We start from the raw sequence: 18,007 nt of genomic DNA, 5'->3' as shown, positions 1-18,007 counted from the left end.
CAGTTAATCTCCCAAACAGAGATATTGTTACAGTGTTATCTCCGTGGCTGATGAGGCAAAAGCAGCAATCAAGATAAGAGTTGTCAGATAAGCCTGCAAGATAACAGACCCTCGATCCAATCCAGAATGTTACAAGTTGAACACCTAAATATTTAAAGTTAGGAAGCTCCAGTGTTTACAAACCTAGCAAGTGTAAATGAGTGAAAGTTACACCAGATGTCAAATACAATTGTTCCAACTGCTTGCAGAGGAGAAAACAAGGCATGTTTGCTTTTATTAAGAGTTTATTGAGAAAATGAAGCAGACCTTCAGCTTCCTTGCACTGCTTAGCTACAGGTAGATTGAAAAGCAAATGGCAGAAGCTTGGATATAACACTGCACACCCTCCTGCCCACTGCCACTTCAGACATATTTTAACCACCATTTTTTGTACGCGTAAGAAAACAGCATTTCATAAATTAAATAACTACTCACACAAGATTACACCTCCTTCCCTCTCCCAGGGTGCTGAATCATGTCTGACATGTTTTTACACAAACACATTTCAGAGTAAATAGGAATCAAGTGTGAAATGAACTGTGCCTGATCAGCAGCTGATCAGTGCCTGTGGCTGGCCACTACCATGTCACTGCAGAAGCACACTCCAGAGAGATTTCATTCTTTCTCAGAGGAGGCAACATAAGCCTTGCTGTACAATTCCTCCTTTCACACCAGAGGGCTGTCCCAACCCCAGACTATTGTGAATGCTAAGGGATAACGCAGCACGCCTGGACGGGGCACCTGGCAGACCTCACGGCAGCCGCAAATGGAATTAGCCTGGGCAGTCTCACAAAGCCGGGAATGAGCACCAAGCCCTTGTCCCTGTCGCAGAATGCATCAGTCCCCAGCTGCCCCCGTGTGCCTCCTGCCTGCACTACAGCGACCGAGAGGGCTCTGGAGAACGCCCTTGGGCAAGGAGAGCTCTGCCAAGTACACGGCATGTGCAGGAACGTGTCACATTCCATGTCCACTCGCCAACAGGGGAGCGCTCCATTCTTCCCAGAGTGGAGTCCGGGGGCAACGCTGCTTACTTGCCACAGATAATCAACCGACGTAAAACTGTGATTTTAAGATTTAAATTTGCAAGCATTCTTTCTGTAGAATGGAATGACCCCAGCCAGTTTCTTAACCCCCCAAAATCCATTAAAAAATTTATTGCATTTTATGAAACATCACGAGAAAAATTCTGTATCTAACAGTGTTTTGGAGACAACTAGTTATTGAATTATCACCCTTAAATACTTACTTATAGAGTACCTAAAAATATTCAGTGCCCTCTGGTGGTTTGAATTATGAAAGACAGGAAAAAGAAAATGAAAAGAAACTACTCGAGTTTTATCAGTTTCCCAACTAAGGTGACACATGAATCTCACCTTCTCTGGCAGTAGGGCCACATCAGTTACCCTGGATAGAAAACACCCCACACTCTTCAGTCCACACCTGCAAAATCTGAGAACCTAACATAAGGTTTTCCAGGCAAAAAAAGGGTGCTATTGCCATCAGAGAATAGGGCTTTGTGAAAAGTTTTTGATTTTCAACCTAATCCTAATCTCTCCAATCCTAAACCAAATACTCCCCCCACAGAAAACAACAAAGTAGACACCTTAAAATGTGTTTAAAAGCAATAAAATCTATGTGCTATGACTTTCAGATTATTTCCAAGTGCACACACATTCTGAGAAACATAAACTCCTCCAGCCATAGAAGTAAACATGTCTGGAGAACTCTGGAAATTATTGGTGCTAACCTTCTTCGTTGCTCTATTTACCCCTGTGGTCCACACTAGTCCCATATTAGGGGCACAGCCAGAGGAGCTTAAAAAACATATGGAATATGAAACAATAATTAGTAGCCAAGTAATATAAATGTAGCAGTTTAATCACTGACTACTTTAAAAGAGAATGGGAGGAAAATAGGCAGTGTGTATTTATGAGAACTGCTGAAGGGAAATGTAGAGGAAAATAGGTGATGAGACCCAAGTTACCCAAAAAAGCTGTGGATGCTCCAGCCCTGAAATTGTTCAAGGCCAGGCTGGATGAGGCTTTGAGCAGCCTGGTCCAGTGGAAGGTGTCCCTGACCATGGCAGGGGGTTGGAATGAGATTATTTTTAAGGTTCATTCTAACCCAAGCCACTCAATGAAAAAAAATGGGTGACAGAAACACAACAGTAAAGAAAGAATGTAAAGTAATAGTGAGAAGCACTTTTCTCAGTGACTGTATGTCCTCATAAAGTTCATAAAAACAGCATTCTGCCTTTAAGCCCTGGGAAATAACCTACAGCTTCACAGAGCTGAAGAATGCCTCTAAATGTATACAGAGTCCTTTAAGGCACAGATTTGAAATAGAATTAAATGCTATTCCACAGAATGCATTTGGCAGTGATGACTCCTCCTTCCCTCCTTGCCCTCCTTTTTTTAATTGTGAGCTATGGTGAGGTAATAAACATTACACTCACTTTTTCTTAGCTCTTTCCTGATCATGTCCACAAAAATGTTGCAGATAAAATAAGGCTGGTCAGAACTGAAAAATTAAAAGTGAAAACTTGTCCTTCCCAAAGCAGACCTAGAGTCTGAGAAATACAAGAAACAGTAAAGACCTGCTCCACTAATGAGACAAAAAAAAGCCCATGTTTTGACCCTAGTAAGTCTGGCAATTCCCTGGGAAGTTTTAACGTTATTGAAATGCCTTCTCATTGCAGATGCCCTGAATTTTGCCTCCTGTGTTTTCAAATACAGCCACAACAGGAAACAAAAGAAACCTGATTTTGGAGCAAATGTACACTGCATGGAGAATAGACTCTGTTGCTTTTTTGTGCCCTTTCATTGCTTGTTTCTCCAATTCTAAAAGAAACCTGAAGATACCTTTGTCAGATAATCCTGTAGCTCTTCTGTCTTGTAAGGCAGCCTTGGATGCCATGATCTGGAGTCATTTCACAAATGTGCACTTTATCACATGTAAACACTGTCCCATCCCCTAACTGTTCATCAATTGCTGTGTCTGTTTCTGCATTAAACAAAGGATAAAAATACACTATTCACTCTTTTATAGCAGAGTCATCACAGACACTCAAATCTCACCAGACTCAAAAGTAAAATCTAAAAAGGAGGGACCCAGGAATGCTTCCCAAATACAGAAAGTCTTCTAGTCCCGACTACCTGTCAGAAGATGAACACAAAAATCCCCCTCTCCCTGGGAACAAGGCCCTGGCTTAAGACTAGAGAACAAAGAGCAGTTGTACAGAGCTCAAGTATCCTATAACCCAGGTACTGCCAATGAGAATTAAACACATCACATGCATTCTAAATAATGAAACACAAGTTGCTATAATAAAATCAAATCAAATTAAATCTCTAACAAAGGGCTAATAAAGAGATTCAGAAGATAGAGTGGTTTACTTAGAGATCAGAAAATTAGATTCTATGGGGAAAGAATAAATTAACAAAGGAAATTTACATAATTTTGTTACATTTCTGTCATTTAAAGTAACATGTTAGGTCAATTTTATTACTGTATTACCATCTGTACATCATTAGAATGCAAAAGCACAAGAAATCTGAAGTTTTTTTCAGTGCAAGAACAAAGGGCAGAAGGATAAATCATCTAGCTGCCACCTTGCTGGTTAAAACTTGCAACAGCCCAAATTTACTGGAAATTCTTTCTTCAGAAAAGCAAAATCCTACCTTTAAATAACAAGGTTTGCTAATAACCCCAAGTGTTACATATCTCTGTCCATCTCCTTTTAGGATATTATTTCTCTATTAACATTACATGGGACAGGAACAAACAAACATGGAAGTGAGAAAAATGCACAAAGTAGATTTGGGCCAACCTATAATCTTTTCTGCTTGCTGGAAGTACTCGAGGTATGATAAAGGGTAACTTGTCAGCTCACACATGCATCACCAGCCACATACATTCCACCAGCATACATCCCATTTCAGTAACTCACAGACATACAATTGATCACATATTTAAGTTTGAAAAAGCATCTGAAAAGGAAGAAGTAGCACCAAGGGAACTGATCATCTTTATTATGCAACAAAAAGACAAATAGAAAATAAAATACTTTAATAGGAAAAAACCCAGAAGGTACAATTTAAACATAACATATTGAAACCATACATAATGCAACATAAACATGAAAACATTGTTAAGAAGCAATCTTCTAGTAGATTTCATGTTTTGGGCAACATAAAAAACCCATCACAAATACACAGCTTTTTGCTCATGTCTGAGTTTCAGTGAGAAAGATCATGACCAGCAGCAACATATTGAAATAGTTGAATTTTCATGAAACGCTTACCTAGTGAATGTATTGGATGCAATCTCTTAATATTAAAAGTACAAAATCTTAAGCAAGGCAGCACTTGCCAATACAGATTTTAAATAAAGAGGATAAACATTTTGAAAGGTCTTTTTGTATTGCATGAATACACATTTGTTGCTTTGAAATGTGTATTCAAGTCTCTCAACATTTAAACATGACTAAAATGCTCAGCAACTATGCATCAAGTGACAACTAATTATTGCTATAGAAAATTGTTTCCCAGAGTTTTAAAACAGATGTCATTTCACTCACAATTCCCAAGATATATTCAAGTAATAGAAATAACTAGTTCCAGTGTCCATGAGGCATTCAGAATCTGTATTGGCTGTAGGCATTTATTGCCAGATCATATAAACATTTTACTGAATCTAAAAAAGTTAACTAAACTTACATGTAACTGGTAAACTCCTTAGGAAATGTATGCAGTAATAAATTACCATAGTATGTGTTTTATTTCAAAAAGAGAAAACTTCAGCATCAGGTACCTTGACATTCTTTTCTGTATAAGGGCATAGTTGGCTTTACAGAGCAAAAGTAAGAATCTAAATTTTTTTTTTGTTGGCTCAATGAACCACTCCAAATCAGTATGTGGTCGCACAAGCACTAGAATTGACAGACAAGTTCCAAGTGTGGTCTGCTGTCAAAATACTGTAGTGAGAGGGTAACAAAATGCAAAAAAAGTTATAAAAAGGATGTAAGCTCCAGATAAGATTTTTGAAATAGACAACTTTCTCTGAAGTTTAGCTAGCAATACCTTCGGGAATGTTTTACACTCATAAAAAATTAAGATAGAAAAGTCAAGTTTAAATGTATAGTGAATTACTTCTAACACTCAGTAAATTAGAACTTTAAAATCTGAAACACATTACATTGTAAAATGAGGCATTTTGACCTTACCAGTTTTGGAATATGAACTATCTCATAATTTAAAGAATAATCAAAACCTCTGGAGAGGAACAGGGGAGCAGGGCACAAGAAGCAGACTGTACTTTGGCTGCACAACTGATATTACTACAAGTAAATCACTACCTAGACTAAGAGAAGTACTGGGGATGTTTTCCACCATATATGAATGCTCATTAATAGCAATAGCTTGACAATGGGTGATGGAAACACAAAATGCAGTTAAACAGGTGTTTGTTCAGAACACTATTTAAAACTTTAAAATGTATGCTGTGCAGCCTTCTTTGCCCTTCTCCCTTCCAGTATTATATAAAAGATCCTAAAGTTTTTACATGCATTTTCCATTTAAATTCAAAATTTCATTATATTATTTTCTCCAATTTTAACAATGTTCTTTCTGGGAAGGTGAAAATCTAGAACAGGAACTCTTAAAATATGTTGATAACTATTTTAGAGTTAAGTTTTTTTTCTTCTTAACTGCTTTTCTGAAGCCTTTGGATGCATGAGACACACAAATTTTAAACAGCTTTACAAAAATAAAAGATGTTTTGTAGGTGTGAAGCCAGTTTAGTTATTTAGCTACAATGAAAGACAGGACAGACCAAAATTTCAATTCCAAATGCAAAGCCAGAAGTTCTTAAAAAGCCCCAGAAAAATCTGGTCACAGGCATAGGCCAAAAAAGTATACCTTTTGCATGTCATCTTGTACTGCTCAGAAACTATATAATCTTCCTTAGGAGTTGAGAGTACAGAGGATACTCCTCACTCATCACATTAGTAAGCAAGCATCTTATTTTAGTTATTCCCAAAGAGGAAAAAATAGATTTAGTTATTCCTAGCAATGGCATCATTCTTTCTCAATGAAAGGTGAAAAAAGCCCTGCTCTGCATTATTAATCTATAGAAAAGAAATATTTTAATATTTTAAGCTGATGCTATTTTCAGTCACATAGCAATAGTAAAAAAAAAAAAAAAAAAATCACAACATCAAAATAAAATTAGTTCTTGGCAGGACAAATTCCTGTCCTTGGCAGAAAAAGAAAAAAATAAATTATCTCATAAGATACCTTAGAAGACAGCTAACTGGAAGAAACCAAACAGTGCAACAGAGCATCATTGCATGTCTTTCTAAAGATACTTTCAAAGTTGGTTTTGCTGAATTTAAACACCCTATATTAATCATATGAACATGTAATTAACAGAGTAGCAAAAGTTAAGAGAAAATCAAGACAAGAGTGAGAAATTCAAAAAATGTCCCTAATTCCACAGGGGCAGAACTCAGTCAAGATGTTAAGCTTGAGTTTCAGAAAAATAATTTATCAGAAGTCCTTAAGAGTGCGAAAAGAAGCTTAGCCCGAAAAGTGGGTACGAAACGCTTTTATTAATATACCCTTCGAATCGCCAACAGAATAAAGCAAATTTTCTCTCAGATAACCAGTATGAAAGTGAAGAAGGCTCTACTTTAAAAGTTCACATGACAGGATTCTTGAACTGCATTTTGGTATTGGGCTTCTTCATCAAGCTGAAGATTCTAAACAAAATGAAAACATGATCAAAATGGACAAATACTCAATATGTAGCATAGTCATTAATTATTCATCTAATATGTTTTTACATAGGAAATGGCACCTAGACAAAGACTCTTTATGCTACTAGATGATTGTTTATATTGCACAGAATCTTTTATTGAACCAAGTACCAAGAGACACATGAGATAGGAGAAGAATCAGTTGAGTGGGACAAGGCTCATTAAGCAGAAGGTCCATCTTCTCTCCCTGGCTCAATTACATTATGGAACAGCCAGCCCAGGAAAGCTGACTGTGTCACACAATTCTTTTAACAGGGCTTCTAACCAGCCATAACACCTCCCATTAATAAAACCCAAATGGGATCCCCAGACAACAGTAATCATAGACTGTTGAGAATACACTGCTTAAAATGAGAAGGCAAACACAGAACACAAAAGGTCTGCTACTTTTTGCAGAAATATCCTCCAAGTTCTTAATATGCCAGAGTAATTAATCTTTTAAGTGCAATTCTGGCAGTTTCTCCAAATCTGAATTCCTATCACCAGTTTTAGGACATCAAACATGCAGTCATGGTGAAGAGCCCAATCCCCTCTATCAAAACATAGCTCTTCAGGCCTTTATCACAGCTCACTAACTAAAAGGACAAGACACATCATCTTGGCCATCCTGATGCAGTGAAGCTGCCTGTGTCTCAAATACTATACCTGTTGCACACCCCATGTCAAAATCCCCAGTTCTCTAATCCCACATTAAGAACCCAAATGGTTGGCTTGACTCATGAATCAGCCACTAACTACATCTGTGTATGTAGTTCTGCACCTACTTCAAGATCATTTACTCAAAGAGAGCCAGAAAAGAGGTAACAAACACTGATTAAGTGGCAACTCTTTTTCAGTCTCTCTCACAACACACAGGAAAAGTGGCTGTAGCAGCAATACCATCTAGTCAAGCTGCACATTGAGTCCTGAGAATGTAATTTCACAGTTTCTGCATTAAAAGGTCAATAATGTCTATAAAACAGAGTAGCATCTATTTTACCTCCCCCAGAAACAGCAGTAATAAACTGTTCTAATAAACAGAGTAAAAGCAATAAATAGTTCAGACTGCGAACACTAAGCCAAAGACTCAACTCATCAGCTCAGAGCAGTTTAACTACTGACAACACCTATTTCCAGTAGCACTTCATGTTGATAATGAAGTTTAAGAACAGACAGATCTGCTTCTGAGTTCCATACAGAACAGGAACACAGCATGTCCAGAGCATACATTAGGCACAAAATTTTTATTTGGCATTTTGATTTTCAGAAAAAGTTACCATTTATTGCTGCACACATCAAAGAAGAAAACGCTTACCACAAATTCTCCGTAGTCAAACCGGTGTCTTAGATTTAGATGGCTAACAAGATTTCTAGTAACCTGGTTAGTATCTGCCCAAGGAAGAGATACACAAATGGGACAGATCTAAATTTGGAGGGGGAAGGGAAGAGACAGAATAAAAAAAAGTTATTGACAATACAGAATGCATTAAAGACGTTCTACAGGAATAACTAGTCTATTACTCATCCTCTACCAAAACACAGCAAGACATTAACATCAAATCATACTGCTAAGTGTGCTTTTCCTCAATTGTGTAACATTCAAAAAGTACATTTCAAATTGGCCAATTTCTAAAGCGTTTCTCTTAGGAGTAGAAGATTATCATATCTGTCTGAGTTAATTTAGAAAAGAAAGTGATTACTGCATCCTACTTATTGTTTGGGAGATTCTTCATACAATTGAGATGATCAAGCAAACCAAAAGAAAAAAAAATTAAAAAGAAAAAAACAAAGCATACCTTATATAGATGAAAGCAATAGAAAACTAAATAAGTTTTTTTCTTTCAGACCCTTTGGTTAGGTTGGATTACTTTTCAAGTAACTGTCAGTTTCACATGAAACAGTAGTTACGTTACAAATGAGATTCTATAGAAACAGACCTGAACTACTAAATAAAGAAGAGTTAAGCATCAGGCTCAAAAACTGAGCCTGTTTCACATCAAGATAAATGAGACAGCTAAGCCAGAAATGCCTTAGAACCAGCAGGCTGGACATGAAACATTTTCACATCAAAGTCAGTCCCCAATTTAAATGCACTGCATGGAGTACATTGTCTGTCTTTCTCAAACCACAGTGATTGTTACAGATATAGAGTAGCAACTGCACATTTAAAATTGTCCACATAATTACAACGAAAGTAGCTTAAGAAACATACATGAGCAACTCTACTTACCACAGGAACGATCTGATAAAGATGTCTATTATTACAGTGATCCAGCAAGCGCTGTCTGGTAAAATTGGCTTCCTGACACAGGGGGCATTTGAAGGTTGGGTGTCCACTGTAACCAGAAATGCAACAGTATTAAAGAGGAAAGAGTTTCAGAAGTAGTGTTAAGAAAGTATACAAATGAAGCTATCATTGTTTTCCCTTGCTTTGATAACAAAAAACCCCCCACAACTGCACTGACATACTAGCAGATTTAAAGCGAGTCCCAGTGCTACTACCAAATTGCAAGTTTGAAGCACATTTACAATTGGTATGCCTAAATGCACTCTGAGACTTGGGCTTCTTTTTTGGGCTTCTGCAGCTACACCCTGGTTTGGCTTTCTTGTAACACCTTTTAGTGCAAATCCTTCAGGAAAGTACTGAAATAGGCAAATTCTAACAAATAGATACAAGTGTACAAGAAACAACAGGATTCTATAAATACAGCTCCTGGTGTTTTTGTCTGGATTTTTTGTGTTTTGGTTTTTGCATTGAAAAGTTTGCACTGTGACTATCAGAATCTATTTTAATAACTATAGACAAGTAAGCAACCTACCTTGATTCTCCTTGAAGTATTTGATTATTAGCCATCTCACCAGTATCAGATATTGCATCACTCCTGCTACTTTAAATGAAGGAAAAAAAATAAAACTTGAGATTATTTTACTCAACAATCAACATTTTAAAACAGTAACAAAAGGCAGGGGAATATGCACTAAATCTCATTAATTTCAAGGCAACATACAATGACACATATCCTAACCCTCACAGCTTTTCCTTTGGCTCAATATGTCTCAGTATTTACAGAATCACCAAGGCTGAAAGAAATCTTCAAGATCATCTGTCCAACCGTCAACCTAGCATCACCATAATCACCCCTAAATCATATCCCCAAGTGCCACATCCAGACACCTCCTGAATGCCTCCAGAGACAGTGACTCCACCACCACCCTGGGCAATTTATTCCAATGCCTGACCATGCTCTGAGTAAAAATAAAAAAAAAACCAACTTTCTTCTATCTAATCTGAACTTTCCCTGCTGCAATTTAAGGCCATTTCACCTCATTCTTTCACTTCAAGACATGGCGGAAGAAACTGACCCTCACCTCACTACAAGCTCCTCTCAGGTAACTGCAGCAATGAGGTCTTCCCTGGACCACCTCCTCTCCAGGATAAACAACCCCAGCTCCCTCAGCTGCTCCCCATAGGACTTGTGCTCCAGACCCTTCACCAGCTCCTCTGCCCTTCTCTGAACCTGCTCCAGCACCCAAATGTCCTTCCTGGATTCAGGGACCCAGAACAGAACACAGGATTCAAGATGTGACCTGACTGGTGCTAAGTAAAGGGGGACCATCACTGCCCTGGTCCTGCTACCCACACTACTCCTGGTGCAGGCCAGGATGCCACTGGTCTTCTCAGCCACCTGGGCACACCGTGGGATCATGGCTCAATCTCTGTCAATCAGCACCTTCAGATCCTTTTCCATGGGGTCACTTTCCAGCCACTCTCCCCCAGCCTGTGGCACTGCCTGGGGTTGTTGTGACCAAAGTGCAGGACCCAGCACCTGGCCCTGCTGAATCTCACACAACTGGTCCATTGATCCAGCCTGTCCAGATCCCTCTGCAGAGCCTCCCTGGCCTCCAGCACATCAACACTCCCTTGGTGTCATCTGCAAACTCACTGAGGGAGCACTCAATCCCCTCATCCAAATAATCAATAAAGGTGTTAAACAGAAGCAGCCCCAAACCAAACTCTGGGGAACACCACTGGTGACCAGGGGCCAACTGGATCTAACTACATTCACCATCTCACCCTGGGCCTGGCCATCCAGAAAGTTTTTTCACCCAATGAAGAGCACACCTGTCCAAGCCATAGCTTGCCAGCTTCTTCAGAAGAGTACAGTGGGATGGTGTCAAATGTTTTCCTTAAGTCTAGATAGACAGCATTCACAGTCATTCCCTCATCTACTAAGTGGGTCACTTTGTCATAGGAGATCAGGATGGTCAACCAGGACTTGATTTCTGTAAGCCCATGTTGGCTGGGCCTGATTCTGGGGTAATCCTGCACATACCACATGATGGCACTCAGAATGATCTGCTCCATGACCTTCCCCAATATACCAAGGTCAGTCTGACAGGTCTGTAGTTCCCTGGATCATCCTTCTGATCTTTCCTGTATATGGGCATTACATTTGCTAATTTCCAGTCAACTGGGACCTCTCTGGCTAATTTAATTATCATGGTGATGCTTAGTGACATATTACACAACTTTACAGGAATACAACAAACATCTAGTCAACAAGACTAGTAATGCAGGTGACAGCCAAGGAGCTCAAAAAGCATTAAGAACTATATGACAGGTAGCACTAAGTTTTTTTACTTAGGAAGGTGTAAATAAGCCTTTAACTGCCATGCATACACACAAATAATTTGCTACTTTTAACTACAGCAAGGTAAGTTTTCATATGCTGAGCACAAAATAACCTTTTCTCCTAAAGGAAGAGTAAAGTAGAAGAATATTTGAGAAAGCAAATTTAACCATATATGCACCTCTAGCTAAGCCAAGCCAGAAGAAACTCTACAAACATGCTAAGAACATGAACACTTACAGTCACAAATATGGTAATGATAAATTTTAAAATAATTCTGTAATATTATAATCATAGGTATTCTACTGTAGCAAACTACTTAAATAGTGATATCAGAATATGCAGTCATTTTGGTGAAACATTGCTGCAGCTAATTCCAGTAACATCTTCAACTTTTAATAGACTGATAGGTTTAAAACCAAACCAAGGGAAGTTCAGACTGCTACAAATAGCAAATCAATGGGGGAAAAAAAGGGATACATACATATATATACATGTATATATATGTATATAACAAAGCTCTGTGAAATGAACACATAAAAAGCTTTTTAAAAATAACTAAAAATCCCCAAGCCCTACCATCAGTGAGAATAGAAGAAAAAAAGGTTAGCTTTACTGCCTGAAAACAAATAGCAAGTGTCATTTGACTTTAAGGTGGGTAAGATACTGGAGTTCCTTATATATTTCATAAGAGATCTGTTAAAAATAGATTCAATCAGAAAGCAAAAGGTTGCACAGTAATGTTTTGAAACAGGATACCCACTAAAACAAACTAAGGAAAGGGGAGGGGGAATAAAAATAGACAGGAACTTCTCCAGAGGTAAATATTATGAAATATGTGACAAAGCTGCTCAAATGCTGTCAAGGCAAGGAAAGCAAGCTACAAATATTAAATGCTTTTTAGGAGAGTCTCTAGAAGATATTTCAAAGCCATCATGTAGAAAGGTTTTCTTCTGTCTGCTAAGAGTAGAGAAAAATACCTGGAAAAACTCATATTTTGAAGCACAAAATATGGAAAATGCAGAAAGAAGGAATGCCCTGGAAAAAAATACTTTCCATGGGGTGAGGGGGTGGGGAAAGAAGATGCACTGTTACACACAGAACACCCTGATTACCTGTTCCCTGTTGCATCTTGGGAAATCTGTAAGTTTGGAATAATTGAAGGAACACCATATTCATCCTGATACTTCTTACACGTTTTATAATGCTGTCTCATCCATGAAAATCTAACCTGAAAATAAAATGCCAAATTACTAAAATAATAGTAAACAATCTGGGGATAGATAGAAGAGATAATTCTGCCAACAGAAAGCAATGCATACAGGAATTTTTTAGACCTCATCTGCAGCAGAAACCAGAACTTGCGTCTCCCTTCTGAACATGAACACTTTTTTCACCAACAGGATATCAATTCCTCTCTCCTCAGAGACTGGAGAACATTGCCACTCAAACTGCTGGACATCTGAGAGCTCTCTCAGGGATGAAAGATCCAAGTAAACACCATTGAAGTGAAACAAAGTCACTGGAACTACACCTCCCAGATCCAGGGTCAATAGGTGATGAGCTATAACAGAGAGTGGCTGTGAGGATGGGATAAGCACCACCGCTCCTTCAGTCTTCTTTGGTGTTACCTCATGCAGAGAACATTTTCATTTTGCATTAGGTGTGTTTCTTTACTCACTGGCAGGGGAGGGAAAGAAATAGGTGAATGATCACCAACTTAAGGCTGCCTATTGAACTTTAATTCAAGTTTAGAGAATGAGTGCTTACATTTGTCAGAAAACAGCTGTGTTGGACATGCCCTAAATCTGAATTTCAGGTCCAACAGCACTGTCAGAAGAAAGGTCTCACAGGTCTAGAGGCTCAACAAGATTGTATCTCACATGCCTGTGCCCAAGTTCAATTGAAGTTATTCTGCTGGTTCTTCCTTCCAGTTTACCAACTTGCTATCAGTCTCTTTCTCCCCACTTTTCACCCCAATTAATTGTGGAACAATGCAAGCAGCTGAGGATTCCATTAGTGCTGATCTTGACATTGGCAGAAGTCCCAAGTGAAATGAAACTCACATAAAGACTACCTAGATTTGATGCACTTTGTTATAAATGAGAAGTGTGGCTGAAATCCTGCATCTGTTTATATCAAAAGAGACATTACTCTTGGTTTCAGTGAGGGTCAAGATATCACCCAGTGTTCTAAAAATAACGATCCCTTTGGAAAGGAAATGAAAGGAATGTAAAAGGACTGATTGGGAAGGAGGAAATTACATATGATTGATCATATGGGCACTGCAACTAATCAACTTACATTTTTTTTTGTTTCAAATTAAATTTTATGGCAGCTCAAAGCAGTTGAATTTCCATAGTGAATGTTTCTGAGATTTTCCATATATCTGCAATTTTCACGTTCAGCTCCTTAACTTTGCTTTTGCCAGTTTCATAGCTATATCCATTTTTCTTCATCTTTTTAGGGAAAAACTGGCACTCCACTTAAAATGCTTTTACTGACAATTCAAGATGCTCTTTCAGTTTACACCTGTTAGGCACAGCTTCCAGGCACTGCATGCCCAATATATGCACAAGCCATACAAAGCTAAGTTCAAACTGCTACAGGCTCTTCAAAACAAGAATGACACACAGTAAGGCGTGTCTGGACAAAAACAGGAAAAATTTATTCAACTTTTTTTTAAAAGTTTTACTCTACCTGCTTCTCACAGCATCTACAGCCCCCAGAAGCTTTCTTCATACTGTTTTCAACATCTAGAGCCCTTTTGGGATACGTTCTTTCTTTTTTAGTCACGCTCCCCCGGCAGAGAGGACAATGTGTTCCACTTTCTCTTATAGCTGTCAAGAAGCACTTCCTGCAAAACCTAAATTGAAAAGTTACCGCAAACACAAGTTAGCAAAATATACAGTGTTAGAAACTTTGTCCTTCAAGAGAGTTGGATATTGTTAGGGGAAAAAAAAAAAAAAAAGAGAGAAGTATCAGACTAATAGTTTACCGAATAAAAAGTTTGACGTTTAAAAGAAATATGAAATAATAGTGCTCATGATGAAGTATATAAAAATCTAGGGAGCTTGGCAATGCACTCCAGGTAAAACTCTTCTTATTTATTGACTAGTATTACCAAGCTGCACACCAGATTGATCACTAATGAGACATTAAATGGTGCAGCAAGCACGTGATGTTGGACAATCTTATCAGAGTAACTCCTGTTTATTGTCCTTAAGCAGAGCCAAAACCACTGCAAAGCTTCATTCAGCACGCGTTTCCAGAGACCTCAGCACACCAGCTTTTACCGCTCTCTTTCCCTACACACCAGCTGCCAAAGCTATTTTGCTTTTCTACAAAGTAGCACGTTGTAATCAAACGTTCCTTCTGAAAAAAAAAAAAAATGCTGAATAGATGAACTGAAAAGAGCGAACAACTCACACTACCGTCCTTGTTCGAAAAGGAACGGGGAAAACCATGAAGTTAAAAACCGCGAGTTAGCTCAGGCAGCACAGCAGAATTCCCCCACCGCCGGCCAGACACCGGGGGAGGTGGGGGGGCTCCTCCTAAACGACCGGTCCTGGTCGGCTACAAAAGAAAGAGGCGAGGGCAGGCCGGGGCAGCCGCGGGCTCGCATCCTCCAGGCCGAGGGTCCGTGCGCGGCAGCGGGGGGGCGAGGAGCGCAAGGCGGAGAGCCGGAGGAGGCGAGGAAAAGGCTGGGGAAGGGGCGGGGGGCCGGGATACCCACACGTGCTGGCAGTTGGCGGTCCTCACGGGCGTTTTGAACACCTCCTGGCACACCGGGCAGTAAAAATCGTCCTCGCTGAAGCACGCCGGGGCCGCCGCGGCCCCCTCGGCCATGGCAACACGTAAGGGCCTCTCCGCCGGGATCGGGGACGGCGAGCAAGCCCCGCCCTGGCCGGCTGAGGAGAGCCCGGTTCCGCTCCGCTGCCGGGGGCGCTGCCGGGGGTCCGGGAGCCGATGGCCGGGGGCACCGGCGCCGGGTGGGCTCCGGGCCGGGCTGCGGCGGGGCAGCGGAACCAGCCCGGCCTGCGCCCCGCCCGCCGCCTCTCGCGGCTCCGCCCGCCCGGCCCGGCGCGGCCCCCGCCCCGCGCTCTACCTGGCGCTGCCCGGGGAGGAGGGACCCGGCAGCTCCGGCCGCGCTCCCGGCGGCACCCGGGGGGGCAGGGGCGGGGCCGGCGTTGCCATGGCGATCGCCTCCCGGCCCGGCGGGGCCGCTACGACACGGGCCCCGCTCCGCCCCGGCCGTGCGGCTTCCCCGCTCCGCCCAGCGCTGCGCGGAGCGGCGGCGCTCGCAGCCTGCGCCGTGACAGCCCTCGGGCTGTTCCTACGTACGATCGTCCGGGGCTCGGCACCCGTCAGGCCGCACCCCCGATCCTGTGTTAATGCTGGGCCCCTCAGTCCGGGAAGAACACTGGGGTGCCAGAGAAGGGCGGCAGAGCTGGGAGGGAGGAGCGGCTGAGGAGCTGTGGTTGTTTATCTTGGAGAAAAGGAGGCTCAGGGGTGACCTTATCGCTCTCCGTCTGAAAGGAGGGTGTAGCCAGGTGGGGATCGGCCTCTTCTCCCCGACAACTCGTGACAAAACGAGGAATTAGCCCCAAGCTGTGCCAGAGGAGATTTAGGTTGGACATCAGGAGGAATTTCTTCAATGATTAAACATTGGAATGGGTTTCCCAGGGAGGTGATGGCATCAGCTTTCCTGGGGATGTTTAAGAAAAGGTGGGACATGGCACTTAGTGCTGTGCTATAGCGGATACGTGGTGTTTTTCCGTCATAGATTTGATGATCGCAGAGGTCTTCTCCAATCTAATTGATGCTGGAATTCTAGCACTAGCGGTGATTTTATGGAGTAGTTTTAATGGCTGGTTTCCCCAACAAAAAAACCCAACCAAACAAAAACAAACAAAAAACCCACCAACTTATGTCAGTGATTCAGTGGTACGACTGCTCTTTTCTTCCAGGATAAGGACTTTAAAGAATATCTATCTAGCTGTAATAGCGATGCCAACAAACTTCTCCAGGTAGAGAAGACTTTGGACCTATTAAGCACATCTAACATTGACCTCATCTGGACATAGCTCTTGGCATATAAACAAAAACTAAAATGTTGAAAATGCTTTAAAAAGAATTTTGTAGAGAGTATATCAATTATATTAATTTGTGAAGTCTGTAACCATAATAAATCTAAGGTTCAGACTAGGCCTGGTCTTTTTTGCTCAGAGATTATAGAATAGTTTGGGTTGGAAGAGACCATAAGGATCATCTAGTTCCACTGCCTTGGGCAGGGACACCTTTCACTAATCCAGGTTGCCCAGAGCTCCATCCCAACCTGGGCTTGAACACTTCAGGAATGGAGCATCCACAGCTTCTCTGGGCAACATGTTCCAGTGGCTGAGAGGAAATGGATCTTTCATCTTGGTTTCCTGTCTCCTCGACTGCAGCTGTCTGTACCATAGATGTTCAGAGGAGATTTCCAGGTGGAGAGATCCCACTCTCCTCTGGCCTGGGGTTAGACTTTTGGGAGAGTGCAAAACATTAGGAGCTGTGGTTCCCATATGCTTTCAGATTCCAGCACTTCAAAACCGAATGAAAGCCTAAATGCTTCAGATATCCATCAGAGCTGCTCCTTGTAGCTGCTAATTATCAGCAGCAAGAGGCAATGCCTAGACACCATCTGGGCTCATGGTTTGGAGGGGAAAGGGAACTGCAGAGAGTGCAGCTGGTCTTTCTCCAGGTGAAGATGAGATATGAACCATCTTGTGATTCTGTGGTGGATGCTGGCTCTGTGTTCTTGTTCGGTATTTGTCACAATAACCTATTAATGTTAGTACCTTCCTAAGGAAGAGCAGAGACAGCAGGACAAAAGCCAATCATTGCCCTGAATACCTTCTTTTTAGACTACATGGAGACAGAATTTGCATGCCTCTAAGTACCAGGAGCTCTGAAGCTCTCAAGGGAAGCACTTCCAAAGCCTTTGGCCCAAGCGAATTAAGTTGCCTGGGCTGGGATATTTGCTGCCCATGCTTCAGGTTGGGAGAAAATCTGGTGGAAAAGGCAGAACTTGGGCAGGGATCTCCCAGGGGAAGACAGGCCTGGGATTTGAGGTGTTGTGGTAAATTGTCCTCTGGTAACTGTGGCTATGCTAGCTCAGGAGGTTACTGCTATCCTGCTCTCATCACTGCTGCTAAGGGTTATCTGGGCTGTTCATAGGCTGGCAAAACCCCTGCTGTTTAAAGTGATTTACTATCTTCAATGAAACGAGGCAGGAAGCCACTCAGTCGATCTGAATGGGTGATTAGCAGCAGTTGATGGCAGTAATCTCATCAGCACTTCAGGACAGCCAGAAGAAGACACAGAGAAACACCTTAAGTGGTAAGTAGCCTGCAGAGTGCTTCTTGTACGATGAACCACAGCTGTGTATCAGCTTCAGGGGCACCCTAGCCAGCCCATGAAAAGGAAGAGTTACAGAAGCCTCAGTTCAGATGCTACACAACTACCATTGGGTACAGGCTGCATGGTTTTTCAGCCTCTG

At 41.3% G+C, this 18,007-nt stretch overlaps 1 protein-coding gene across 1 annotated transcript in view; it reads right to left on the bottom strand.

Annotated features, from left to right (window-relative positions):
- The window catches only part of MEP1B (meprin A subunit beta), a 49,260-nt gene extending 33,567 nt beyond the window's left edge, over window positions 1–15,693 (bottom strand). Inside the window, exons 1-8 of the mRNA XM_079299543.1 lie at window positions 15,203–15,693; window positions 14,167–14,332; window positions 12,582–12,697; window positions 9,655–9,723; window positions 9,066–9,171; window positions 8,151–8,258; window positions 6,732–6,799; window positions 790–1,098 (exon numbers count right to left, since the gene is read on the bottom strand). Of these exons, the coding sequence (XP_079155669.1) occupies window positions 790–1,098; window positions 6,732–6,799; window positions 8,151–8,258; window positions 9,066–9,171; window positions 9,655–9,723; window positions 12,582–12,697; window positions 14,167–14,332; window positions 15,203–15,315 (1,055 nt within the window). The 5' untranslated portion in view covers window positions 15,316–15,693. The remainder of the gene's footprint in view (window positions 1–789; window positions 1,099–6,731; window positions 6,800–8,150; window positions 8,259–9,065; window positions 9,172–9,654; window positions 9,724–12,581; window positions 12,698–14,166; window positions 14,333–15,202) is intronic.
- Window positions 15,694–18,007: the final 2,314 nt, after the last annotated feature.

This window comes from Erithacus rubecula, assembly GCF_903797595.1.
Source record: "Erithacus rubecula genome assembly, chromosome: 3".
In the NCBI taxonomy this organism is placed as follows: domain Eukaryota; kingdom Metazoa; phylum Chordata; class Aves; order Passeriformes; family Muscicapidae; genus Erithacus; species Erithacus rubecula.
This window is presented reverse-complemented; position numbering and strand designations above follow the sequence as displayed.